General features: G+C 40.2%; 1 protein-coding gene across 1 annotated transcript in view; it reads left to right on the top strand.

Moving 5' to 3' along the window:
- Positions 1 to 26055, top strand: part of astn2 (astrotactin 2) — a gene marked incomplete at both ends in the record, with an annotated part of 321802 nt that overhangs the window by 217105 nt on the left and 78642 nt on the right. The window contains 4 exons of the mRNA XM_083902351.1: positions 778 to 966; positions 22589 to 22713; positions 23478 to 23582; positions 23779 to 23958. Coding sequence (XP_083758477.1) covers positions 778 to 966; positions 22589 to 22713; positions 23478 to 23582; positions 23779 to 23958 — 599 coding nt within the window. The remainder of the gene's footprint in view (positions 1 to 777; positions 967 to 22588; positions 22714 to 23477; positions 23583 to 23778; positions 23959 to 26055) is intronic.

Genomic DNA, 26055 nt, shown 5'->3' with positions numbered 1-26055 from the left:
TCCAGGCAATTCTGGGGTTTCTGGCAAGTGGGAACTTAATAAAATGCAGCAGCAGTGTTGTTGTTGAAAAAGATAATATCCTAATTCTCCTTGAGATGTGTCAGGATCACTGTGTTGTGTGGCAAGAACATTAGTTCTCAAACAGCCAATATCAAATGCACACTTTGCCTCACTTTCCAATACAGGTGTGTGTCAAAGAGTAATTCATTCTCGGATCAGCCCACTATGGAGGCAAATTTAATAAAATAACTTGTTTAAAATGGACTGTAGAATATAAAGATGAGATTATTACAGTACTGGAATAGCTGGCCTTGACCAGTACATTGTAAAGTAGTGGCTTAGCCTTTTTTTTTTTATTATTGTTTGCAACAGATACTCAACCTCTTGAGTATTGTTGAAATGAATAGTGAGATAACTGATAACATTGTCTGTAGTATTTCAAAATAGCACATTGGACTGTGTCTTCAATACAGTGCTCTTTACAAGTCTTTGCGACATCATTTGCAAATATACTCTGCAAATGTAAAAGACACTTTTGCAAAACAAGGGCTGAAAACACGGCAGACAACAAGGCAGTGGCTCTCTGTCATTGTATCCATTGGTATTTGTTTTAATCCGTAGATTAAAGTCGTACAAAGTGAGCCCATCGGTGTATAAATAAAAAAAAAAGTGCCAGTCTTTCAGATGCCGCAACTCATCTCAAATTGCCTGGCACCTATATTCACAGACATCAAATATTCTATAATGTACTGACAGCGCGTTTCCCCTCCCTCTCAGGTGTGTGCAGGAGTACAAACTTGCAGCGGACGGACGCTCCTGCCTCCTGCTGTCAGACAACTGTGAGGGACCGAAATGCTCAAGGCAGGATGTCCACTTCAATGACACCCTGTTTGGCGAGATGCTGCATGGATATAACAACAAAACCCAGCAGGTCAACCTGGGACAGATATTCCAAATGACATTCCGGTAACTATAATACACATTTACACTCATAAACATGACTAAATGGTTTAATTTATTCTCATCGGTTGCCTTGTACTTGTTTCTCTCCGTCCCACGTGTGTCAAATTCCTTTGAAAAGCCTAAATTGTATTTACTCACGCACCGTCCTCCCATGACACCTATTGTTCCTCATCTTGTCTGTTTACGTTTTTTCCGTCGCCTCCGAGGACAAATCGTCACGGGGGGGGGACGGTCGTCTTTTATCCGTTCTGGGTTGTAGGAGACATATAAAGGCTCGAGATCTCACAAGAGCAGCTCTGAGAATCAATTCTTGGGCTTTGCCTTTGGGTTTCTGCATCTGTGTTTGCACAGGTGTGTGAGTGTATGTGTGTTCGCGGGAGATATATCGAGAGAGAGAGAGAGAGAGAGACCGAGACGGTGGCAAGAGAGTGATGATTGAGTGAGGCTCAAGACTTATCCCATGGCAGTTTTCGCTAAACTGTCAGTCTTTCGGAAAACCTGGCTCGCTCTGATAAGTCCCATGCTGTTTGTGGTGAAATGCTCTCGTAATCACAGAGACGTGATGAGCGTCTATCTATGCACAAACGCAGAACACACAGGAAACACAAAAACCACACGCTTGACCTTATCCGTCTTTTCTTTGCTCGATTTTACTCTCACTGACACGCGATGCGTCAGCGCGTCGTTTCATCTAATTATGTTATGGCTCCTCGTCTGCTCTGCTCTCTCAAAGTCTCACACATTGGCCAAACACGGCCAAATCATCTGTCCACTGTGGTTCACAGGGATCAGGGAAGATTTCCACGGCTTACAGGACACACACTAACTGCTTCGTACACCTTTCACGGAAGAGAGATCAAACTATTTAAATCAGCCGTTCCCAAACTTCCAAAAAAGTCATGGCCCACTTTAAAATCACGCTTTGAATCACAATTGTTTTCACATATTACAAGAAATATCAGAGGTTCCAGTGTGAATTTGAGAGGTCAACAAATCCAATGACCACTCTTTTACTATGTCCACAGGCTGTACATCAAATAAATGAATAATGCATTGTCCAAAAAGTTTTTTAATTTTATGACCCAAATAAAGCCCACACTTGGTTAAAATGATGATAAAATCATAGTACATTGGTTCTCAAAGTGCGGCCTGGGGGGCAATGGCGGCCCGCAGAACCATTTCTGGCGGCCCGCAATGAATTACAGTTAATAGTTTTAATCCAGGATACCTGCTATTTACCCAGTAAATATATGGTAACAGAAATGTCTTACTTGGTATTAACCTGTAATTAGAAGGTAAGAACAATGGCCAAAATACTGGGTCATTATCCAGCAAATTATAAAGTGTTATTATATTAATGCTTAAATTCCATTATATTAACGCTTATATTACTTAACGCTGGTCATTAAAATTATTACAAATGGGATTTCTTTCTGTTTTTCTCCTTTGGCAGCCCTCAGTCCAATGTTGGGTTCCTAAATTGGCCCTCAGGTATCAAAACTTTGAGAACCCCTGTCATAGTATATGGAGAATATGATAGGAAAAGAGACAAAGAAGTCTCATAACTTCATATATATAGAAGAAAAAAAGCACATTTGGTAAATTAATGTTACTCTTAAGATTAATTTTTTTTTTTCCTGCGAAGCATCTCTGAATGACATGGAGTTGAATGCATTAGGGCTTAGGTAATACACGTGTCTGCATCTGTCCTTGAAGATGCCTTTGGCGATGTGAGCGCCCTTATCTGATAAAGTGGGAAGGGTCTGTCCACCTGACTGAATTGACTAGAGTGAATGAGTTCTTGTTAAAAGATTTTCAATAAAATCAAGTCTTTCTCCGAAAAAAAAGGAAGGGGGAAAAAAAAGCAGCACTGGCAAAAACTATTCTTGAATTTGAACTGAAGGACCACATAGTCAAAGGCTCCATTAACATTACTAATATGTGGAATTTGAACGCGGTAGTGGTATCATCACTTAAAGAGCTCTAAGCTGAGGCAGGCTTGTCTTCCATCTTAAGAGAATTTGTAGGAATGAATAATATGTCCACAACCTTGAGTTCATATAAGGGCCTCGTGCTCCCCATAGGTTCAAGCAGTAAAAAAAAAAAAAAAAAAACTGGAAAAAAAAAGCCAGTTGGGGAATAACTCTAATAGACCAGATACTGCACAGTTTAACCGATAAAACAAAGGGTGTAGTTTGAGGATTTCAAACCAAGGAAAGCAGACTCCATCCATCTGCCAGTAAGCAGCGGAGATCACAGTGGGTCTTCTGCCTACAGACTCCGGCTCTGCACACTGGGATTCTCCAAACTATGGCCAGCAGTGGGATTATAATTAAGCCAGGGCTCCAGTGGACTTATACACAGGACGGGTTTAAACTTGTCAAAGACTATAAGACAAACCAGAGACTTGCTCGATGGAATACTGAGAGCATACACATCAGAAATCAGAACATTTCATGTGGTCCATAGATTATATCAAAACACATTAACCAGTAAAACAAAGTCATATGCACACTCCAGTTCCCTGCCAGGATTATTTGGCAAGGCCTCAGTCCACACACCCAAAGGAAATAAAGTCTCCCTCTGGGCCCGTCCCATTCATCCAATAAGTCCTAATCCTGCAAACTTAAACTGAAACATAACAGGACTGGAAAACATTTATTACAGCAACAATACACCAGAAAAGGATCTAAGTATTAAGACATCTTAATAAAAAACAGTGCTCCCTACCGTCTCAAGGTAACTTGATAAATAACTAATCAAAAGAGCCGTGTTCCTTCTCACTTAATGTCATAATGACCATCTGGTCACAGAGTTTTATTTTAGTCTTCATCCCTTCTTCAAACCTGGTCTGGTATTATCAACGTTATCTGTGCTACTACATTGCAAATGTTTTTTTTTTTTTGGTAAAATAGAGAACAAAAATATTCTCCCTCTCATCTCACCTTTTATTTTATTCCACATGTGTAATTTGCTCTTGCTCTTAGGAGCTAGGAAACATCCACACTAATGGTAGGCACACTCCACTTTCCATATCATGTCCCCTGCAGTTGGGAACTTGACTGATTACATGCAGATTACAGGCAAAGTGCACTCGCAGGCTGATGTGCTGCCTCTTTTTTTGTATCCCCCCAGGATAAATAACACTCATGTCTGTTGGTGCAGGATGTATCTGAAATGAAGTGAAAAAGCATTTGTGCAACTGTACTGTACGCCAGTGGCAGTTGCTGGTCTTTGAAACGGGGGGAAGCTCATTTCAGGCCCAGTTATGTACACATAAATTCTAAAAACAAACAACTAGAACAAGGAAACGCGATAATTATGTAAAACTGAAATGCTATACAAGTGTTTTTATTTACAGTGCATACACTACTGTTCAAAAGTTTGGGGTCGCGTAGAAATGTCCTTATTTTTGGAGGAAAAACACTTTTTTTCAATGAATATAACACTAAATAAATCAGAAATACACTCTATACATTTTTAATGTGATAGACTATTGTAGCTGCAAACGTCTGGTTTTTAATGGAATATGTACATAGGTGTATAGAGGTATAGAGATTAGAAAACCCTTTAAAACTCTTGTGCAATTATGTTAGCACAGCTGGAAACAGTTTTGCTGGTTCTTTGACAAAAGCAAAGTTTGAAGGGCAAAATCATTATTTCTAATCTTGTCAATGTTTTGACTTTAATTAAAGTGTTCAGTTTTAATGGAAAACACAAAAAAATTGTATAGTTGTCCCCAAACTTTTGAACGGTAGTGTACGAACAAAGGAAAAGGTCTATCGCCGAGCAGATAACACGACCAGCTGTTTGTCTACAGACTTCCCTCGCAAAATCCACACAGGACTGAGGCAGAAAAGGTTCCGTTGTTGTGTGTGTTTCTGGAGCACTGTCAATTAAATACTGGCCCCGCCTTTCAGACAGTTCCTCCAATCATCATGCAGAAGCCCAGCGTCCACGTCTGCACCCACTGCTCCTTCGACTCAGAGAGAAGCTGAGCTTCCATGGAAGTTATATTTTTGTCGCATTTTGTTCAATCACTGTCAAGCTCACCACAGTGAAAAGAGCATATTCTGTGCCATCCCATAGAGAACATTTGAACCTAGTTTGAATGCAGAGGCTGCTACTGGAATCCGAAAATCACATAAGAAGATCCACCATCCGTGAAAAACAGCTGATTCTGAACGAACTAGTGACACGTTCTAATCGCGTTCGAACACCGTTTTAGAGGAAGCTGAGTTTCCCACTGCAATACACAGTTCAGCAGCTATAGGAGAGAGCAGCATAAAGCAGAAAGGGAAGAGAGAGAGAGTAATTAGCTACTCTTTACATGACTAAACTCTGATATAAATTACATAAAAAATAAAACAAACAAAAAGAAAAACGTGCCATTGAGTCATTTGTATGCATCCTATTGCACTTCTTCTTTTCTTTTTTTTACGAGCTTGCAAATTCATTCCAGTTTAATTTTGAAAGTTCCATTTTTCTTTTCAGCCATTTATCATTCCCGGTCTAACCCGACAAGCTGTGCACACAGGAGTATAACACTTGACTTGCTGTGCCTCTAATTAAACGTGTATTATTGTATGTCATCTCGCCAAAGTGCTCATTCTTCTTATCAAATCCACTGAGTCGTTTTGTCAGAAGGGTAAAAGCTTTGTCTTCGGGATGAGACTTGGTCCCAGAAGACTCACACATACACTCTTCTGTACACTAAATACCCATAGCAATATGTTTTTTGTTTTTTTTTATCCTTATCATTTTTTAGCATATGCTGAATGCCAAGCTAATCACAAAGCACTGCAGTCTTTTTATTTATAGTCATTCTTGCCACTTGCGTTCATTAGCAGGTCATAGTTAGATATCGGAACACTGAGATATATGATATGCTTGGAACAGTGGCGATTGCTCTTAGACAGCAATTATGTCACTAGTGTAGAACTGTTCTCTATGGGTTGGCACAGAATAGATTATCTTTCACTGCGGTGAGTGCGACGGTGATTGGACAAATGCGGCAAAAGTGTCACTTCCAGAGAAGCTCGGCTTCTCTGAGAATCAATAAAGCAGTGGAGGAACTGTCGGAAAGGCGGAACCAGTTTTTGATTGACAGCGTTGCAGAAACATACATGACAGCGGAGCCTTTTCTGCCTCAGCCCTGTGTGGATTCTGCAAGGGAAGTCTGTAGACAAACAGCTGGTTGTTGTGTGTTATTTGCTCGACGATACTGACCATTTTGTACATGGACTGTACATATACACTGGAAATAAAAACACTCATTATAGCATTTCAGCATTTCAGTTTTACATAATTGTCGCGTTTCCTTGTTCTAGTTGTTCATTGTCAGAATCTATGCATTAATAAATGGGCCTGAAATGAGCTTCCCCTATTAAGCCCAATTTATACTATGTAGGTTACACAGAGCCCTCTGCATCTGAGCCTGTCACAGAGCCTCTGCATCGTCGCCGACTGCCCAAAATATTTTTTAAGTGTCCGTCACTCCGCCACGGGACAACGGAGACGGCAAGGGCTGCGATTGGTCCTCAGGACAGGCCGAGCAAACGCTGCTCCGTGCCGGCCACAGTGCACACCGAGGGTCCACAGAGGCGGAGCTGAACACCGCCGACAACGTCGCTGCCAAACTATAAATAAATACATCATATCTTAATACACACAGCACATGTTTAGACTCTAAATTGCTAATTTCTCGCCTCAAATTATCTTAAAACTGCGTTCCGTGACACAGAAAAGTGAGAAACGGCCACTGTTTCAATGTTATTCAACAACTGCAGTCTTTCTCTCTTGGACGCCATTGCTCACTGTAGCCAAAAGCACAACAACCTTGCGTAGCGACCCCTATTGATCGGGCGGGAAATAGCACTGCGTATCCGTCACCGAGTATGAAGGCTTGAGGGGCCTCCGTGGTTACACAGTGGGAGAAGTATAATGTGGCCTTTACAAAGACCAGCAACCGCCACTAGCTTGGATAGTTTTTAAAATGTATATTGATGGCTGTGGTATACGACAGCATACCATGGTGATACAGTTGCAGTTACAGAAGATATAAACACACAAAAAAAGCTAACTGTATCTGTTTCTTTAAATGCATGCAAATATGTTTGTTTCTTATTATAAACCATTGTGAGGAAGAAGAAGACAAAAGAAAATGTATCAGCTCCCAGAGGACTATTTTATTTTGGCCCTTGCATATGAATCATCGCACCTTTCTGACTTATGCGCACACACACCCACACTTAGACACACTGAGGTCAGGTCTGAAATAGTCATCCTCCACAATGCTACATATATAAATAATAAAATAAAAAAAAAAGAACATGAACCAAATATGGCCAATCTGACTTGGGGAAGAATATAATCACTGACAGCAGTGCATACCTCCACCACCACCACCACCACTGCCTAATGAGCAGCAGCAGCAGCGGCTGGAAAGAGCAGAAAGAACATCTCGTCTCTCCACACACCTCACACATGATCAGAGCTGATGCTAAGTCTCCTTGGAGACACACAAGACGAGTATTTAACATAATATTGGACCCGAGACCAGTGCAGTGGAGAGGAAAACCTTCCCTGACTTGATAAATATTAGTGATAATTGTGTCCCCGTCTATTTTAAGATTTACGGAAAACATCGTTAAAGATGCATTTATGACAATCTGTCAAGATGATCGGAGTCCATTAGGATGAATGCATTTATCACCCTGAGAAATTGGCCCTGTGTGAGTGCTTACTTGTTTGCTTTTTTCTTTTGATAGACAGATCGCTTGTCCTGAGTATTCCCATTCCCTCTAAACGGTTTCAGAGCTAAGACACATGAGGTGCGTTGGCTGTGGTTAAGGAGGAGAGAATAGTGTTTTATAAAGGTGAGGCTACCGCCCTCATTACTCCCATGTTGTAAAATGTCTCTTCACCAAGAAAAGGAAGGGATACAGTCAAGATTAAAAGAGATAAACTGTGTTGTTTGGCAGTCGACTAACTCCCCATCACAGTTCACCTCTCGGACTAAGACAACACCACAACATGAATAATTTGTGGATCTGGCAGCTTCCAAGACTCCCGGGCATAAACAAGGCCACATTTCCATGTTTCTTGAGTAATTTTCAGTAATTATCTTCTCGGTGCTCTCGCAGTAGCTTCTACCGGGGAGTTAAGTCAACAAAACATTATACGACGATTCCTCCACGCATAAAGAGTGGCCATGACACCGTGAAAGAGCGAGGTCAAGAGTTAAGCTGCGCAAGGTGAAAGAGAAGCTTCTTAATTCTCCTTTCAGAGATAAGTGTGTGTGTTCTTTTTTATTCTGGTCTGTTGGGTCAGATTTGTTCACCCACGATTGAGAAATGTCTGCTTCTGGATAGCTTATAGCTAATAGCTAATACAGCTAATAGCTTATATATGTAAAAAATAATATGTATATTCTTATTTAGTGGTAGTAGAATTTTCACATATCTGTACTTTACTTTGTTATTTAGATTTCTGACAACTTTTACTCCATTACACTTCCTAAATAAATTGTGTACTTTTACTTCGATACATTTCCCTTAAACATCTTTGTTAGTCGTTACTAACAGCTGGTGCCGCTAGCTTTTTAGCTTGTCACCGGTCATGACAGAAGATGAATTTTAATGTTGTTTGAAGTTGTTCGCCTGTACCTTAGGCTTTTATTGTTAAGAAGCCACAATAAATCTCATATTCAAAATTGGAATTACTCACTTTGTTTAAATAATTTACTTCTAATACTTAAAGGTGAAGTAAGTAGTTTATAGTGCCATCTAGATGAGAGGCTGAAAATTACAACAAAGAACTGCTCCTCTGCTCACCCCCTCCCTTCCCTGAGCGCTAAGGTATCCTCAGCCGGTCAAATGTCATCCTCGTCGTCTTGCTCCATGTCAGCAGATGAGGTTCCTGAGGCGAGGGAGAGGGCAGCGGAGAGAGTGGAGGCGGGACTTCCGCTACAAGTAAAGCGACGCTTGATATCGCGAATTATATCGCAATCGCATTTCCGTCAGTGTTTCTTTTTTAACATAATTTCAGTCTTTCACCAGCTCTACTGGATCATCTGATTTTACAAGGAACATTAAGTGCAATATTAAATCACTATTATATCCTCTGAATACCGAAAAAGGTTTCTTACTTTATCTTTATTGTATTCATACATAATACAGTGTCTTAGCCGTTGCCAAAAATCCGGATTTTGTAATTATTTTTTGGGGAAAGTGGAAAAGGTCAAACTATTAAGTCTTGCATTTGCAATTAGTTAATTTACAGGATTAGTTTTTGCATAATTTAATAGCCACTTTCTTCCACTTCCTGTAAACTTTGCCTCACACCCTGATGACTTAGCAGGGAGGGATTTTAGCGGGAAAGATGTTTTAGTCCTCAGTGATTCACTTTGTCTTTGTGACTTAGATGGCGTAAGGTGAGCATGTTTGAGATATTGAAAGGGCTTTGCACGTGTGTGTGTGCCAAAGCATCTGTGTGGATTTGTGTTTACCACGATGTGTGTGTGTATACGGCACACACACACACACACACACACACACACACACACACACACACACACACACACACACACACACACACACACACACACACACACACACACAAGTGTGATCATTCCAGAGGCAGTCGTTCTCTGCTCAGTAACTCACATGGCACGGCGGTGCCTAATATACCTCAGCCTAATATCAGCTAATGTCAGAGAGGCTTTTTGCTGACTACCTGCTGTTTAAAACTGGAGAAAGAACTGCAGAGAGGGAGCGAGATGGCGGTTGGAGCTATAGCGATAAGAGCTCGGAAGGAAAATGAACAGGGGAAATAAATGAAAAGAGAAAAGGCTAAATCAAAAGAGCAAAGCTGGCCAAAAGTTCAAAAGCGTGACTCCAAAGGACAGAGTAAATGTGAGAGAAATGCAAAAGAGGAAAACACAGATAACGGTGTGTGTGTGTGTGTGTGTGTGTGCTGGAGCTTCCTGATCGCGCTGGCCGGACATCACACTCGCACATCACATGCACAAAGTATATGCGGCATAGAGAAGCTGGAGTCTGCACATCAGCTCGACTCGTTTCTTTTTATACTGGGAAATAAAAAAAGTGTGTTTAATTTGATGTAGGAAAATCAAACACCTCATTGACGCGCACATACTGACTGAAAATATCGTCCTAATTGATGTGGACCTTGAGCTAGCTGTTTTCTTTCTTTCCTTTCCTCTTTTTTATTTTGGGCCACGTGAAACGATGAATACACTCGATATCCGCGATGAATGAGCGAGTCAGTAAGCCGACACATTGAGACTTGACACAATTTGCCATTCATAGTAGCGTTTGACTCCCAACGGCAACGTGTCCATGAAGAGTTGTGTGTTTGTCTTTGTGTTCGAATTGGAATTTACACCTAATGCCTCGGTAGCATTCGTTCTGAGTAAACGCAAAATGGATGTACCTCAATGCAGTGGATCATTTCTGTAAGAAAAAAGTCCCTCACATGCAAGATACTCCTTAGAAAAATACTAAGATATGTAGCCCTATTTGATGTTTTTGTAAAACGAGACGCCTAGAAGACGCTGAGACGTTGTTCCTATCGTTCCTCTTTGTATGATTCCATAACTTGTGTCAAAAGATTCCTGTAATAAGGTAAGTTGTGTTTTCGACTGTCGTTTGTTCCTTCTGTCATTCTGAAAGGCAATTATCGGAGTCTGTCTGTACAACGTGCAATTTTACAACTAGTTCTATCACTCCCTGCAGAAAGCAGAGGTCTTTTACAGAGGGGTTTCCCAAATTGGTGCTGGTCCTACCGTGGTCAGGAGTGTTTTCACTTTCTTTCTGTTCCGTCTTGCGGTCCTGTGGAAGGAGGGAGGAGGAGGAGGCGTGTGAAAGTGAAACTGTTGTGACAGCGAGGTTTGACCAAGCAGTGACCGTTGGATAAACGCCAGGATACATTACAGATATTGGAGATTGCCATTGTTGACAAGGTTTTCAGTCATTGTCACTTAGTGTAATTCAGCGGTTTAGAAAACACACTCAGAGTCAGACAGGCAGCGGAGGAAGAGGAGGAGCAGGGGAGAGGGGAAGCAGGACAACATCTGCAAGGAGGAATGCTAAGGTTGAGTATTTTTATTTGATGAATAGAGGTCTTTTAATCTTTATAAGCATCGGGAGGATGACGTAGTGCTGCGTCATGTATAGAAAGAAATCCATGATTTTCGGTTTTGTTTTTGCCCACATGGTGCGCAGATGTACAGCAGATCTGCGTTGTCATATTCAGCTAAAGCACAAACTATTATTATTCTTTTTTTTTACTCTTTTGGAACTTTATATTTTACATTGTAAAAAACCTTGTGCATGGAAGTTTCACATCTTTTTACTTACTTTTCACATTTTTTAACTGTATTTTACGAAATGATTATTACTGAGAAACCAGTGTGTTTTTTTAATGTTAATTAGCTTAGCTGGTAATACTATTCTGCACGAGTGCTAGACTGATACATTCAGGTGCATGTGCATAATCAATAGCATACCAGAGGGTTAAAAAATAAGAATATGCAGCGCGGAGCATTAAAAAACCTCAGACTTTGCACTGTGATTGAGTTTCCTCACATGGGGCACAGCTAACAATGGCAGTTCTCCAAAACGACCTCGACTGTCTCCAAAGAAAAGCAGCGTGTAGTAATTTGTCGGCCACGGCTAATTCCTGAATTAGTGGCAAGATTTTTTTAGTATTGATTAATGTACTACTAATGCAGCAGTGAACTGCAGGGTGGCAGCGCTTGTAATTTTGTGTCCCCTCTGGACGACGATCCGTCTTCACTTCTCCACCACCTCTCTCCGTTCCTCCCCTTCGCAGTGGCCTGAAATCGTTGCCTTGTGCTGTCGATTTACCATTCACACATGATTCATTAATATCATTTTATATTCGATGGTGCTTGTGGGTCATTTATTGTATTTTGTTGTATTATTTATCTCTATGAGTTTGCCGACTCTCACTTCTTGCAAAGCCGCACCACGAATCGGTTAATCGCCACACGCGATGTGATTCGCACTTCCTGCCTTTCAAAGATGGACTACGAAACAGCCCCTTTTTACATCAGTCATGTCATGTTGAGGGACGGAATACCAGATAGCACAGATGCATGTAATTATCCCGTCAGTCATATTACTCATTACATTGTGAAATAAAAGGATCCAAAGACAGCCTTAATGTCTGGGCCCATTACTGCAGATCAAATACAAGGACTGCGGGGGAAAGAAAAAAGAAAACTGTGATGAGATTCTTAAATGTCTTTTGTGTATCATTTATTACGCTTCAGGATGCCAGAGAATTAACCAGGTCTTCAGATAAGCCAGTCTTCTTTGGGTAGATGGAGGATGCTGGATGCTGGATGCTGATACACAGCTTGTATACAAGGACGGCACACACACGTACATAAATCAGAGAAAATGTGTGCATCAAGGTCTTCTGTCTGACTTTCAAAGCCAAGTTTTATCTTTTAATTGTTTTATTGTGCAAATGCTTCCTTCTGGCGAATTTATTTGAATTTATTTGCAATCACAATCCCGATCCAAAAGACTGACAATAAACACTCTTGTCCTTTGGACAGTGTGTTTTATCTGTCTGTGACCCTGCGATCATTCAATGCGGTGCCACTCTTCCTCCCGAGCCGCAGCACCCGTCTTTTCTGTTAAAGGAGAAGATGGATAAACTGTTCTGCTTCTTGTTCTTTGTGCCAAATTACAAAAAAAAAAAAAAAAAAAACCTCCTCCTGTTGTATTTTCCTGTCAAACTCTTGACACGGACGGCTCTGCTTCGCAGGGTAAAGGAGAGCCTTTAACTTGAGGATATGGTATCGCTTAACACTGCTACATCAGTGAGTGGGTGAGTGAAGGAGGCAGAAGCCTGTAAGGATGGATAGCTACAACTGGGAGAGTTAAAGAAAAGTGAAAACCTGCAAGTGGAGTCAAAAAAAAAAAAAAAAGTAGAAAAGCAATGCTCTAATCAGTTCCACAGCTTGCTTGCCTGGATGACCCCTCACTCTGTGCTACAAAACTTCATCTCTATGGTAATGCCTCTGGCCACCAGAGTTCATTTCCACTTTTTTCTATGACAAGCCAACAAAGATATACAAGTACGAGAAAAAAAAAAAAAAGATGTTCCATTTGTATGCACAAACCCCAGTGGAGTGAAAGTGAGACTGAGTGTGTGTGTCTGAAGAACACAGTGATCCTCAGCACCTTTAATACCATCTCACTCAGCATAGCCTTATTTACATTATTCAAAATATGGCTAAATGAGATGTTTTAACTGTTAGAGCTCACACGGCACGGATCTGTGCCGCAGGTGCACCCGTGGTAGTTTGCTGTGGGAGTGATACATAACTCCTTATATTATGGGTGTCAAACTAATTTTCACTGAAGGCCAAATCGGCATAATGGTTACCCTCAAAGGGCCAGATGTAACTGTTATACAGAATAAATTTAACTAAATATAATGTAAAATAAAGGTTAACATATTGTTAAATAACTTTCTGTATTTATTACTTATTCAATTTCACTCGTCGCATGATGCATATACAATGATACACTGCAATCTAGTGGCGGTGCTGTCACTTTGCGGGTAACGCAATCGCCATGCATTGTGGGAAATGTAGGTTATGGTCAACGCACCCCTTAAAGCAGCATAGACCTATTTTAACACAGATTTTTAAGACCAATTAATAACTCGTGGGCCACATAAAATGAGGTGGCGGGCCACATCTGGCCCCTAGGCCACATGTGCCTTATATGGACATCCTGGGGTTGTGTGTTTATAGTTCACACATACAGGCTTTTATTATTATTATAATTTTTTTTGTCTTCTTATTGCTGTCATTTTATATGCACTTTTAGTCGTGATATAAAGTAACAATAATTGTGCAGAAGTCACCATATTAGAAATGTTTTATTTTATTTTTAATCAGAGAAAAATTAAATTTGAACTGTGCTGTATTTCCAAAATTTACAAATTCAATCAGATTTTGAACATTTTGAGTACTTTTTGCCTAGTTTGTGTGTTTATATAGTTGGTGAAAATGGATTGCCTTATAGGTTGTGCTGAAAACATACTGTAGATATACTCTACGTTGTTATACATGCACTCTATATTGCAAATTCTTATATACATAAATGTACATGTTAACACAAACTAAATGTAAAAATCTAAAGTCATTTCATTGACAAAATCACCAATATTGGCCATGAAAAGTCACCTGATCTCGTCCTCTCAGTGGAAGCAGCTGCTGTGGCTGCAGCTTTAATAAGAGACTCTAACACAAGTCTCAAGGTAAACAACTCTTGATTGTTTTATTACGCCACACATTAGCCTGTGTTTCTTAGATGCTATCCTTTAATAACTCTTTAATTCCTCATCCGGGCCATGTGTCCCACGAGACCGCTGGTGCTTTTATCTTTGTCACGACTCATCCGCCTCCTGCGCAAAGCGTTTATTCAAATAACACAGATATTACAGCTATTAAAACATAGTACATGCAACTGTATCAGCCAAGGAGCCTCATACGTCGGCACGGGCCCAGCAAAATCCAGTGTTTCACATGGTTGCGCGGCTTTAGCGTCACTTTACCTGCGTGTGATTTGCAAGAACAATAAATCCCACTTCTAAATACAAGCAACAACCTTTTTAATGCTCCGATTTCGCTCCGTGCAGTTGTCATTTACAGAAATGACAAACTTGCTGTGTCATGCTGCATGTCACATTTCCTGTTGCCTGTTCCTGGCACTCATTTGTATGAGGAAGGAGAAGATTAAGAGGAGACTTATGAGTCCGCACACAAGTGGGTATAAATACAATTATGCACTTGCAGCTGCTTCATGGTATATTATAAAAAACTATAAAACTCTTGCTATAATGGTGATATGGTTTTTACAGATTTAGATGTAGCACTGCAGAGTGTGTTTTAGTATCATTTTTTATTTTAAATGTGCTCGTTGGAAGTCTTTTTTAGCAGCATATTTCACAGTTTTTGCCCGTCATGTTGTTTTTTCTGTTGGTTGTTTTCTCCTATACCTTCAGTCATACATCAAAATAATAAGAAAAAAACTATCTGGTTGAGCCAGACCGCTCCTATAAGAAGATTTTGACTGTAAAGATTGACAGTGCTCAGAGAAGTGTTTCTTTTGTCAAGCTAGAACGCCTTTCTCTTCTTTTGTGTTTCAGGAAAAAAGCATTTTCTCCCTCCCTCCTGGCCCTCTTGTATCCACTCTGACACCCTTTCAGCTTCCACAGAATGCTGTAACCCTGCTTGTTTTCAGCTTCTATAAATTCTCCAGCATATCATACCTTTTTTTTTTTCTGTTTGCACTGCAGTGGCACCCAGTGGCTGCTCAGAATAATGTTCAAAAACAGCTCCTGTGAGCCTATAAGGCTACCGAGGGCACACAACGCAACCGTACGTCCACATCCGTCTCGCACTCAGCTTCTGATTCACTGTCCATCCCCGCGCTCTGTGATAACTCTGCCCTGTCCTGACTCTTCAGCCCTTACTCTTCTCTCCGTCAGTATCCCAGTGGAGAAATAATCTCCTCACCTTAGTCTGACATGTTCTGAAATCTCCCCTCTGCATCGAGCTCACCTCTGACCTCCGGCTCTGTGCCAAACCCGACTCCTCGTGTGTTGATAATCTGTCACACAAACACACTGAGTGTACAATACTTTTTTTTCCCCACTCACACCATGATATCAGTGATTTATAATATTTTCAAGCTTAAATTTACGTGAACTTTTTCAAAAAAAACATCGGTTAAGTGCTGCCACAACTCTCGCATTCAGTTCAGACACAATTATATTTCCTTTAGCGCAGAGAAAGAGCAACCTCTAGTGGTGAAGATTATGGTTTCTTTGTCTTTCTTTTTTTTTTCCTTTTTCCGTTCAGTTAGTAATTTATTTATCATTAGAGACAGACACTTTAATCCCCCAGAGTATCATAACTTTTCCACCCCAGTGTTATCCTAGAAGAGGTCGTTAAAATGTGTCTGGATGCAGCTGAGTGTTAGATTATTTGACAGGAAGTGTTAACAGAGCATGACCTAAAAAGTAATGGGCTCACATTAAAAATTAGACTGGGGAATATATCCGGTCCTCAAATCCAGCAACCATGGCTCATCATTTCTAAATCATATCTCATTTTTTCTTTCAGTTGAAATGATAAATATGCTGAAGTTTACAGTATTGTGATAGCTTTAACTGTCAGAGGTGGTACTTAAATTTCATTCAAACTGCAACCAAAGTCATTTTGTAGAATATTCCATCATTAAATCCTTTGAAGCTGAGTAACAGATGATCTGATGTTTCCTTGATGGTCATTCCAGATTATCTACAGCTCTATAAAGGGGCATCACTATAATCTGTGTATCAGACGGGTCCATTTGTCCATTTGTGTTAAAGAAAAGCAAAATCTTATACATTTGAGTCTTTAAAATGTTGTTTTGTGCTGTAAATTGCAGTTTTGGGTGGAAGATAGAGTCACAATCAAAGACCACATCAAGTATTTTTTTTATGTAAACAAGCTTTTTTGAAGTGGTGCAAGACAATTGTGTTGTCATTTTTTGAGAAACTGATTAGTCGATAATCCTATAATAGTCTATTCAATTGATTGAAGGCCAGCTGCTGCCATTTTTAACCTGAAGAGTCTGGAGATGAAACAATGATCTTTCTTTGAGCAACTTTAAGGTTTTGAGCGTGTTTATCTATTTATTAAATTTACTCAAAGTTGTGGATTAAGATGTTGCCACTAAATCATTGCGTATGTTGGACAGAAAGAGAAATTCAAGATGTAGAAAGACCAAAGCGAGAGGTTACTGCTGGAGACCTGGCTGAGCAAACAGCAGGCGGTTGTTACGTTGTACCCACGGAGAAATACTGACAGTGAAGCGCAGTTTCTGTGAAATACAAAGAAAATATTTGCTCGTGAGGCCCGAGCTGTGGCATAATTTAAGAATCAGACGTGTCTTTGCTGGGTTTATGTTCTTGAAATAGTACATCTAGAGCAACAAGAGACGTGATATCTGAGGGACACGGAGAGCGAGAGCTTGAATAAACATGCGTAGAGTCATTGTGTGTTATTTTGTATTCACCCCGACCGATATAATTGTAACACACACACGCCGGCCAGTAGAGCCTGTGTATCTGAGATTGTCATTCACATAGGAAGAGCTTTTTCCACATGTTGTCTAAGGCATGAGAGGAGGCATGTTTCGCTGGGGGAGCCCAGTGTTCACTGCTCTTAATAAACACACACGGGCTTTGAATAAAACAACAGTGAGTCCAGGCTGTGGTCCAGAGGAGAGGCGGCTGTGTGAATGTGTCTACTGTATGTGTGACTGTGGACGCATCTTGGTTGCTAAAGCAGTGTGTAAGGCAGTGATGGATTGTACATACAAAATCAGTTAGTTTTGATCTGGTATTACCAAACCTTGTTTTGAAAAAAAAGTGGCTTTGAGAAACTTAAATGTACCCATTTTGAAGAACAATAATAACTAAGCTAGCACATCTCAGATACTAGACACGTGCTGCAGTCTTGTGTTGATGACAGAATTTGGAGCCACAGTTCACAGCTTACATACATTATTATGACTAAACTAAAAACGTCTTTTTGGCTAACTTTGGCTTTTTAATGTCATTTCCCATTCACAAACATGGGTCTGGCAGGATTTGGGACATGCACTGAAGCCAGCCACCAGGGTGCGATCAAGGGGTCATGGTGTCCATCCTTCCATCTACCATCTATTTTCTACCGCTTTATCCTCCACATGAGTGCAGACAGATCGCCAGTCCATCACACAGCCACATAAACAATCATCCTATCCACTTCCCTTGTTCCGACGGGGGTCATGAACCTGGGTCTTCTTGCTGCAAAGGCAAGAGAGCGCAAACCACTACAACCGTGCGGCCCTTGGGTCGCTTTGTCATAAATCTTTATATACACTTTGTGATATCTACTAACAGCCCTGACTTAAAGGAGACAATATAGATCGCGTGATTATTAAATATTAATATATATAAATAAACCATGCTGTTGTTTAGTCGTCGCAAATAGAAACAATGCATTATTTCTATGTCGTGTGTCCTTCATCTGGCTCTGTCGAGCAATATTGTCAGACCTGACTGAGGGACTGTTTGTCTGGCAGAGCAGGGGGGAAAAGCTTTTATGCCATCAAACTGCTGAACAACTGGGGTTTTTTTGAGCAGTAGAATTCACTTCTGGACCTTTTTGTGGGCACTCATTTGTATTTTCAGTCATACTCCAACCTGTGATTATGTTCCACACAATGTTAATTATGCTGGTAGTTAGTGTCGTGTGAACTAATTTGACAATGAGTTTGGATCTGAGGGATATTTAGCTCACATAGAGTGGTCCTATCGCACATATATGTGAGTTATGGAGGTCTACTTACATACATTAACTTGTTTTTATGGTCAAAAACCTCCAGATAGAAATCTCTCCTCACTGAAGCTCTCGTCAGCCGCATAGTTTCAGACTGAAATCTCACCCCCAGAAGACCGACTGTGTTGTGATTGGCCAGCCAACGACAGCCAATAACAACACAATCTGTCTTGATTGGCCAATACCTGGAAGACGTAACCGTGCTCCAGGGCTTCATAAACGAGGTAATGGCGCAGATACACACCAAAATAAAACAGCGTTGATTGGAACCTCCGTTCTAGGTCCGCTTTAATATTTAAGAACTCCTAAGAATTTGGGGTCAGCTATACAACTTTTTTTGTGTTTTCCATTAAAAGTCACACTTTACTCATCAAAAGAGTTGCAAAATGAATAGAAAATATAGTCAAGACATTGACAAGTTTAGAAATAATAATTTTTATTGAAAATAATCATTTTGCCCTTTCGTCAAAGAACCAGCAAAACTGTTTTCCGCTGTGCTAACTTAATTGCACAAGGGTTTTCTAATCATCCAATAGCCTTCTAACGTGATTAGCAAACACAATGTACCATTAGAACACTGGAAATGGGCCTCTATACACCTATGTATATTCCATTAAAAACCAGACATTTGCAGCTGGAATATTCGTTTACCACATTAACAATGTATAGAGTTGATTTCTGATTCATTTGATGTTATTTCCTTCAAAAATAAGGACATTTCTTAGTGACCCCAAACTTTTGAACGGTATTATATGGACTATAGTTTTAATGAAAGTGAAGGAGTCAAATTTAAAAAGATGAATGGGTCGATTCAGACGAGCATGCTGGAATTAGATGCATATGCAAAATGTAAAAAAAATGTCTGTTCAGATGTTTCAATAAGTCAGGACAGTGTGACAGCTAAATGGAATTCAGCCATTAATAATAATATTATTATTATTTTAACACATGGCCACTTTCCTGCATGAAAATTGAGTAGAAACATGTCGTAGGTTTTTCCGGCTAATGGGATCAACATGTCGGATGATTTGTTTGTTAGGGAGATAATTATATTTATATCAGAATAAATGACCAGGTAGGTGTGCGTCCTCACACATTTGCGTTCAGGAAAGACCACAGGTGTAATTAATAATGATAAATAGCAATGGCTCTATTCCACTTAAGTGTTAGGGAGTAATAGAAGTGGGCCAGTACACTCACTTGCAAACCCCTGGTCCTGGAGCAGTTAAGCAGAATGCATTCATTATTAATGTTTATTCATTACACCTGCATTAAACGATTCAAAATGTCTGCCATGAGAGAGGCCTATAACGGCAGGTTTGCTGCTTGTTAAGCTGACGCTCGTTAAGGCCGAGTCCGTCTCATCATTACCGCTAACTCGTCGCTCTTAAGTGACACAGACGCTCGGGCTGTAACAGCTAAACCACGCTGACATTTTCTACAGGACAGATATGATCTTTCCATAAGGACAAGTGATCTGCTCATCGCACTTTGGTGTGTTTTTTTCAGTTGTAGACACACACACACACAGACACACATAAATCTCTCTTTTGCTAATGAGCTGTCAGCTGAACCAATGTCCTCTCACTGGCATACACAAATATGCACAAAGGGACTGTGGTCTTTTCACCGTGGTAAACAAACCTTCCAGATTTACTGCCTCGCCCATTTAAACTCTGCAAAATGGAAAAAAAAAGAAAAGAAGAAAAATAAAAAGGGACAGATGTGACAGCAATCTACGCTTGCCTTCGATATGTGTCCATAAAATGAACGTAGAAGAAGGAAAAAGTCACTTAATACATTTATGTGCAAGGCACTGCAAAGACCTGAGGCACTCGTCTCCACACTTTTATTTAATCCTCCAAAGTGGATCAGTCTTCTTCTTTTTTCGGTTTGTTTGTTTTTAAAGTGAGCTCTTGGGTATATTACAGTGCGAGGCTTTCATTTTTATTATGGGTGCTGTGAGCAAAATAGCCAAGGACAGGTCCACATCTGGATTTGAAAGTCTGTGGAGCTGCATGTCGTCTCGGTACAAACAGCCTCCTCCACAAGTTCTCTGAGCTTTTTGTGTGAGGCTGGCTGATTTAATTTAGCAATCAATATGCCTTCTGTGACCATAAGCCATGATAATCTTTTTATAGCACCTCTTCCCTACCTCTCTCCTCTCATCCTTTGCCCTTGAATCAATCCTTCCCAGGCTCCACTGTAACACTGGCTGTGATTGCATCTAACAGGCCTTGTGGTTGGGGGGGGAGCAAACAGAGAGACAGAAACAGAGGAAGAGGATAAAAAATTGATATCAAGAAGAGTGAAGTGATATCTCCTTACTCTATATGACAAAAGGTCTGTGCCCTGTGGTCCCAAAGAAGTGGATTATGGGAATTGTGAATTGTTTTGTTCTCGAGTAATCGTTTGGTCCATAAAATGTCATGTTGATCAGTGTTTGTCAAACCTGGAAATGACAATTTAATGATTTCTTTGTTATGTGGAGCAAAGGAGCGAAGAGAATATTCACATTTAAGAAGCTAAAACGATCAGAAGTTGTGTTTTAATCATGAACAAAGCTTCAAACGGATTAATCGATAATCAAAATAGTTCATGGATTAATTGTTTCAGCTCTAGTTTTCTACAAAAAATGGAGCCTAAGAAAGAGGCTGCCACTTACTGTGTGATTTGCCCTCATGTGTATAGTCTATTTTATGGGGTGCAAATAAGTAAAATAAATAAAAACATAATGCTAATAAGCCCTGGATGCATTTATAGGCGTTCTTTCTTTGCTTTATAGTGCAGTGTGTGGCTCTTCTTCCACTCCCCTTCCTCACCAATAACTCACAGTTCCATTTGCATCACCAGTCGCCCGTGGACTTATCGTAGCCTGGCAAATAGAAAGAGAGTGCCTCGTTCTTATCTTCGCCTGCAGGTCTCTGTTCTGCCCTCAAATTGGGGGACACAGCCGTTTTCTTTATTGGGGCCCCAAGCAAAACACACACACACACACACACTCACAGTGTTCCACACGGTGGTTTACACGACCAGTAAGTAGCCCTTTCTTCATTGATGGTGCAAATTATAATCACGACAATGCATTTAAATGTCCGGTGTGTAACATTCAGGGGGATTTCTTTGCAGAAATTGAATATAGCTGTGTTTATACTAGTGTGCAGTTGCTTTGGAATACAAATAGTTTGGTTTCCACAGCCTTACTATAAACTTTTTACCCGGCTAAGTTCTATGACCACAAGTCCATGTTACAGCAGGCTCTGGAGTAATGCATTCTGCAATTTGTAGTGGAAGCTTACGACACAAACAAAGAATAGCTACATGTTTTCTGGTGTGTGAAGGCTAACATAGTTCACTGGTGCACATTGGAAACACATTCTTACACAGTGGACCTTTGATCATTGTTTTTACACTGATTTTTATCTACTATATCGTTATTTGAATAGTGGGGTTATCAATACCTGGGATCCTCACTGAATCACTTCTTTAAAAATATGTATTCCCCATATAAATGACAAGTTTGCACTGCTGTTAAAATGCTTTGTTTGTATTCAATATTCACTACTAAATAGCATTACTTTAGTGCGGCTCCTTTTATTCTTACCTCTGTGAAGCAGAGGAGACGAGAAAAATACCAACACATAAAACATTGTAGTAAAAACTTGCAAGAGAAAAACAGTCAAGTCTCCAAATCCCTGTCTCTGAATGATTCAGGAGGCCAGCAGCTGGATGAGGCAGTGGAACAGGGAGGAAGTGTGTTTCTTGTGAACTGTTGTCGAGCCGTTTTTATTGAGTTCAACACAAAGTCATGATGGACCGTGACATTGTTGTGTTACAAATGGTAACTTTTAAATATTTAACAGTTGTTGATCATCACTACCGTTCAAAAGTTTGCCGTCACTAAGAAATGTCTTTATTTTTGAAGGAAAATCTCACTTTTTTTTTTCAATGAATATAACATTAAATGAATCAGAAATACACTCTATACATTGTTAATGTGGTAAATTTTGCAACTCTTTTGGTGAATAAAAGTGTGACTTTTAATGGAAAACACAAAAAGATTGGATAGGTGACCCCAAACTTTTGAACGGTAGTGTATGTACGTTTCGTTGTGCAAAGATCTGTATAAGGAAATACAATATGCGACATGAACTGTTCTACTTTATTTGTTTTTCGCAGGGACAACAATTTCATTAAGGACTTCCCCCAGCTCGCCGACGGTCTCATGGTCATCCCTTTGCCTGTAGAGGAACAGTGTCGCGGGGTCTTGTCAGAACCCCAGCCTAACCTGCAGCTCCTCTCAGGTGAGTGTGTTTTTTTTTTTTACAGTCACTTTGTCGACATTTCTCCTTGTCTGATTGGTGTCATTTCACACAGGTGGACATATATATTGTGAAGTCCGTTATAATTTTCATTTTGAACAAACCATACGTGTACTTGACTGTTCTCCCCATCCCGGGGTGCAGAGAGTCACTAAATCAGTCTCTAAATCAGTTAATATGTGGATTTTTAAATGTATTTGTGTCTGGTTTTGTTGTTGTTGTTGGAGCTTTAACCAGAATCACACACACACAGATTTTCAGTCTGCATGAATGTCTTGGGTATAAAACACTTTTCCCAAGGTGCAGAATCACCGTTCCTGTAAGCAGTTTATTTTTTTATTTCCCCTTGCTCCTCACTTCCATGGCTTTAGTTCTGAACTGTTGTGAAAGTTTGGTAATTGAATTGCAGAGAAAGGCAAGATTGGACTCACTTCTAATGTCAGCAATCCAATTGGAGTTCAAGCTGCACTATATATCTGCCATTGATCCGGGAGCAGCTGGGATATGGGCTGTGATAATAAACGATGTTAAGGCAATAATGGATAACAGTTGGACTGCAATAAACTGTTCAAATGAAATGATGGATTTTATTCATCTTCTCATTCATTTTGAATTTCAGACGGCCTTTATTAGTCTGATTTGACTCATTTGTTTTAGATTGTTTTATGTGTTGATGCCCTTATTAATCATTCTGTCTTAAATTGTCTCCTTGTTCTCTTTTTTTTTTTTTGTCTGACTTCTTTTAGGCGATGCCCAGTTCAATGAAGCACTGGGCTATCCAATGATTCAACAGTGGAGAGTACGCAGCAATCTGTACAAAGTCAAACTCAGCTCCATTACCTTATCTACAGGTCAGCAGCTCAATAACATGTGGGCTTTGTTTTCTGTCCAGTCTATGACATTTTAACTATGTAGATTCTGCACATTGTCGTCAAATATTTAAGCATTAAATTGAAACAACTATGGTATATTTGACCCATAAGTTGACCCAATTCCACCACGTTGAGGGCAAATCTCTCATCTCCAGTCTCCTTTATCACCTGGTAGGCTTTTCCAAAGTGCTGAAGACGCTGTCAGCAGACAGCACGCGGGACGAGTTGCTGGCGTTTCTCCAGGAATACGGCAGCCACTATGTGTCTGAGGCCCTGTATGGCTCTGAGCTCAGCTGCAGCATCTACTTCCCCAGCAAGAAGTCCCAGCAGCAGCTCTGGCTGCAGTACCAGAAAGGTGAGCATCCCGGTTCAGACGAGGGGGACAGGTTTCAAAAATGAGATGAAAGATGATTCACAAATAACGTCAATTTTTTGGGGGAAAGATCTGTCTCCGATAAAGATTTCTCTTCTCTTGTATGCGTGGGTTTTCTGGTTTCCTCACACAGTCCAAAAACATTTAGGGATTTAGGCAAATTAGACACTCTAAATTGACTGGTGTGAGTGTAAGAGTGGATGGTTGTTTGTGTCTGGCCCTGTGATGGTTCCCCCCCACACCACCACCACCTTCCACCCTATGTCAGCTGGGAATGGCACCAGTGACCCCTATGTATAGGATAAAGCGGTAGAAGATGGATGAGTTTGGATGAGAACATTTGTCTAAATCAAAGCAGTCTTCTTTTCTGCAGATACAAAGAGAACAAGTTTTTTTTTTTTTTTTAACAGGAGGGGGATTACATTATGTTTAAATCTAAATAAAACTGGGTTATACTTGAGATTCCATTCTCCCTTAATTCGCCTTCTGGTGAAAAGGTTGCATAAACTGCACAAATTTGCATTAAACATCGGTGTGACTTAACAGGATCCTAAAGGCATTTTGCTTCACTTATGACATTCAAATGGTGTTTTTAATCCTTTATATTTGTGCCCCCAAAGAGATACTGATTTCCAATGCAGTGGTTGATTGGCAGGTCTAGGTTTTAACATAAAGACTTGGTCACAAATGTTAAATATCAGGATTTAACGCCTACACTCTACACATATCTATGACTCTGACCCACTTTGACCTGAGGTTTGGTAAAGGGAACTGTACAAAAAGAGTTATTAAAACTAGCTAAGTCTGCCATATAGATTAGAAGGCTTACACATAAATGAATGTTGCTGATTCGTGTGCCGATATTAAAATCCTCAGTAAGACCTTGAATTGTCAAAAGGGTTTGAAAATCATGAGCCAGTGAATTATGGTATTTGAACACGATGAGCGCAGACAGACGCACAGTAATAGTTTCATAAATGTTTATTGCAGTCAGATATCCAACAATACAAACATTAAGTTGATTATACAGAGACATCTGCAATGTGTTCAACACATTATAAAATTCACGGCCTCCAAAGGGACAGGACACCTGGATAGGACAAGTGTGTGTGTTTGGTTCACGGACAACTGTGTGTTTTCTCAAATGAGTGGGCTATGAAACGTCTGCTTGAGTCAAAACAAAGCCACATGATGTGAAACACTATGGCTAGGAACACGATGACAAAAGGACACTTTATTTTTTTTAAAGTCTTAATGTTCTCTAATAACGTCTACTTCTGTTACCACATGAATTAAAGCACTGGAAAAAAAGAAAGGCAAGGGTGACAGATAATAAACAAGGATGCGACGATGAGACACCACTTAAAACTCACTCATTTTCTGTGGAAATATGACTGTGCTTTTATGATACACTGTCATTCTCCGTTATATCGATTTTAACGTCACTGTTTAATAGGACAGGTGCAGAGTTAAGGTCATCTTTGTGAAATTAGTATTATTATTAAGGCTGCGACTGTCAGTACACAATATGCTCTTATGAGCAAGTGTAGACTGGGAGAGAAACATCTTCTTAAAGCAGGACGCAGATTGTTACATACGTTGTTAGTGCATGGGTTTCAAATATTAACTTGACAACACATATTTAAGCCACTCAATGATTTCAGGTTTATTTTACTGTCGTTTCATCTGACAGCGTCATTTTCCTCATCCTCCTTATCAATTCCAATTCAAACTTCAATTATTTTACAATAAAACACAAAAATATGTGCGGACAGTGCGAGACACTGTACATGGCTGTTGTCTTTAGAACGTCACTCTTGAAAACTGAGGTCGCAGTCGTCTCGTACTGAATCAAAACCTGAGGGAGACGCAGCAACACAAAACCCGACCTCGTCCGTGTGATGCTGGAGTTTTCGCCAATGTGAGGGAAAACGGCGGCATAGTAAGAGTTCTCTGAAATTAAACTATGGTTTTGAATAAAGTTTGTAAACATTATTCAAGTTGTGCATGTCGGCTGCACCCATGTGTTTAAAGTGGTCCTGGTGTTTTGAGTTATTTGGTGGTAGTTGCACTGGCATG

The sequence above is a fragment of the Microchirus variegatus genome (genome assembly GCF_963457635.1).
Source record: "Microchirus variegatus genome assembly, chromosome: 16".
In the NCBI taxonomy this organism is placed as follows: domain Eukaryota; kingdom Metazoa; phylum Chordata; class Actinopteri; order Pleuronectiformes; family Soleidae; genus Microchirus; species Microchirus variegatus.
The sequence above is the reverse complement of the archived record's forward strand: the minus strand, read 5'-3'. Positions and strand labels throughout refer to the sequence as shown.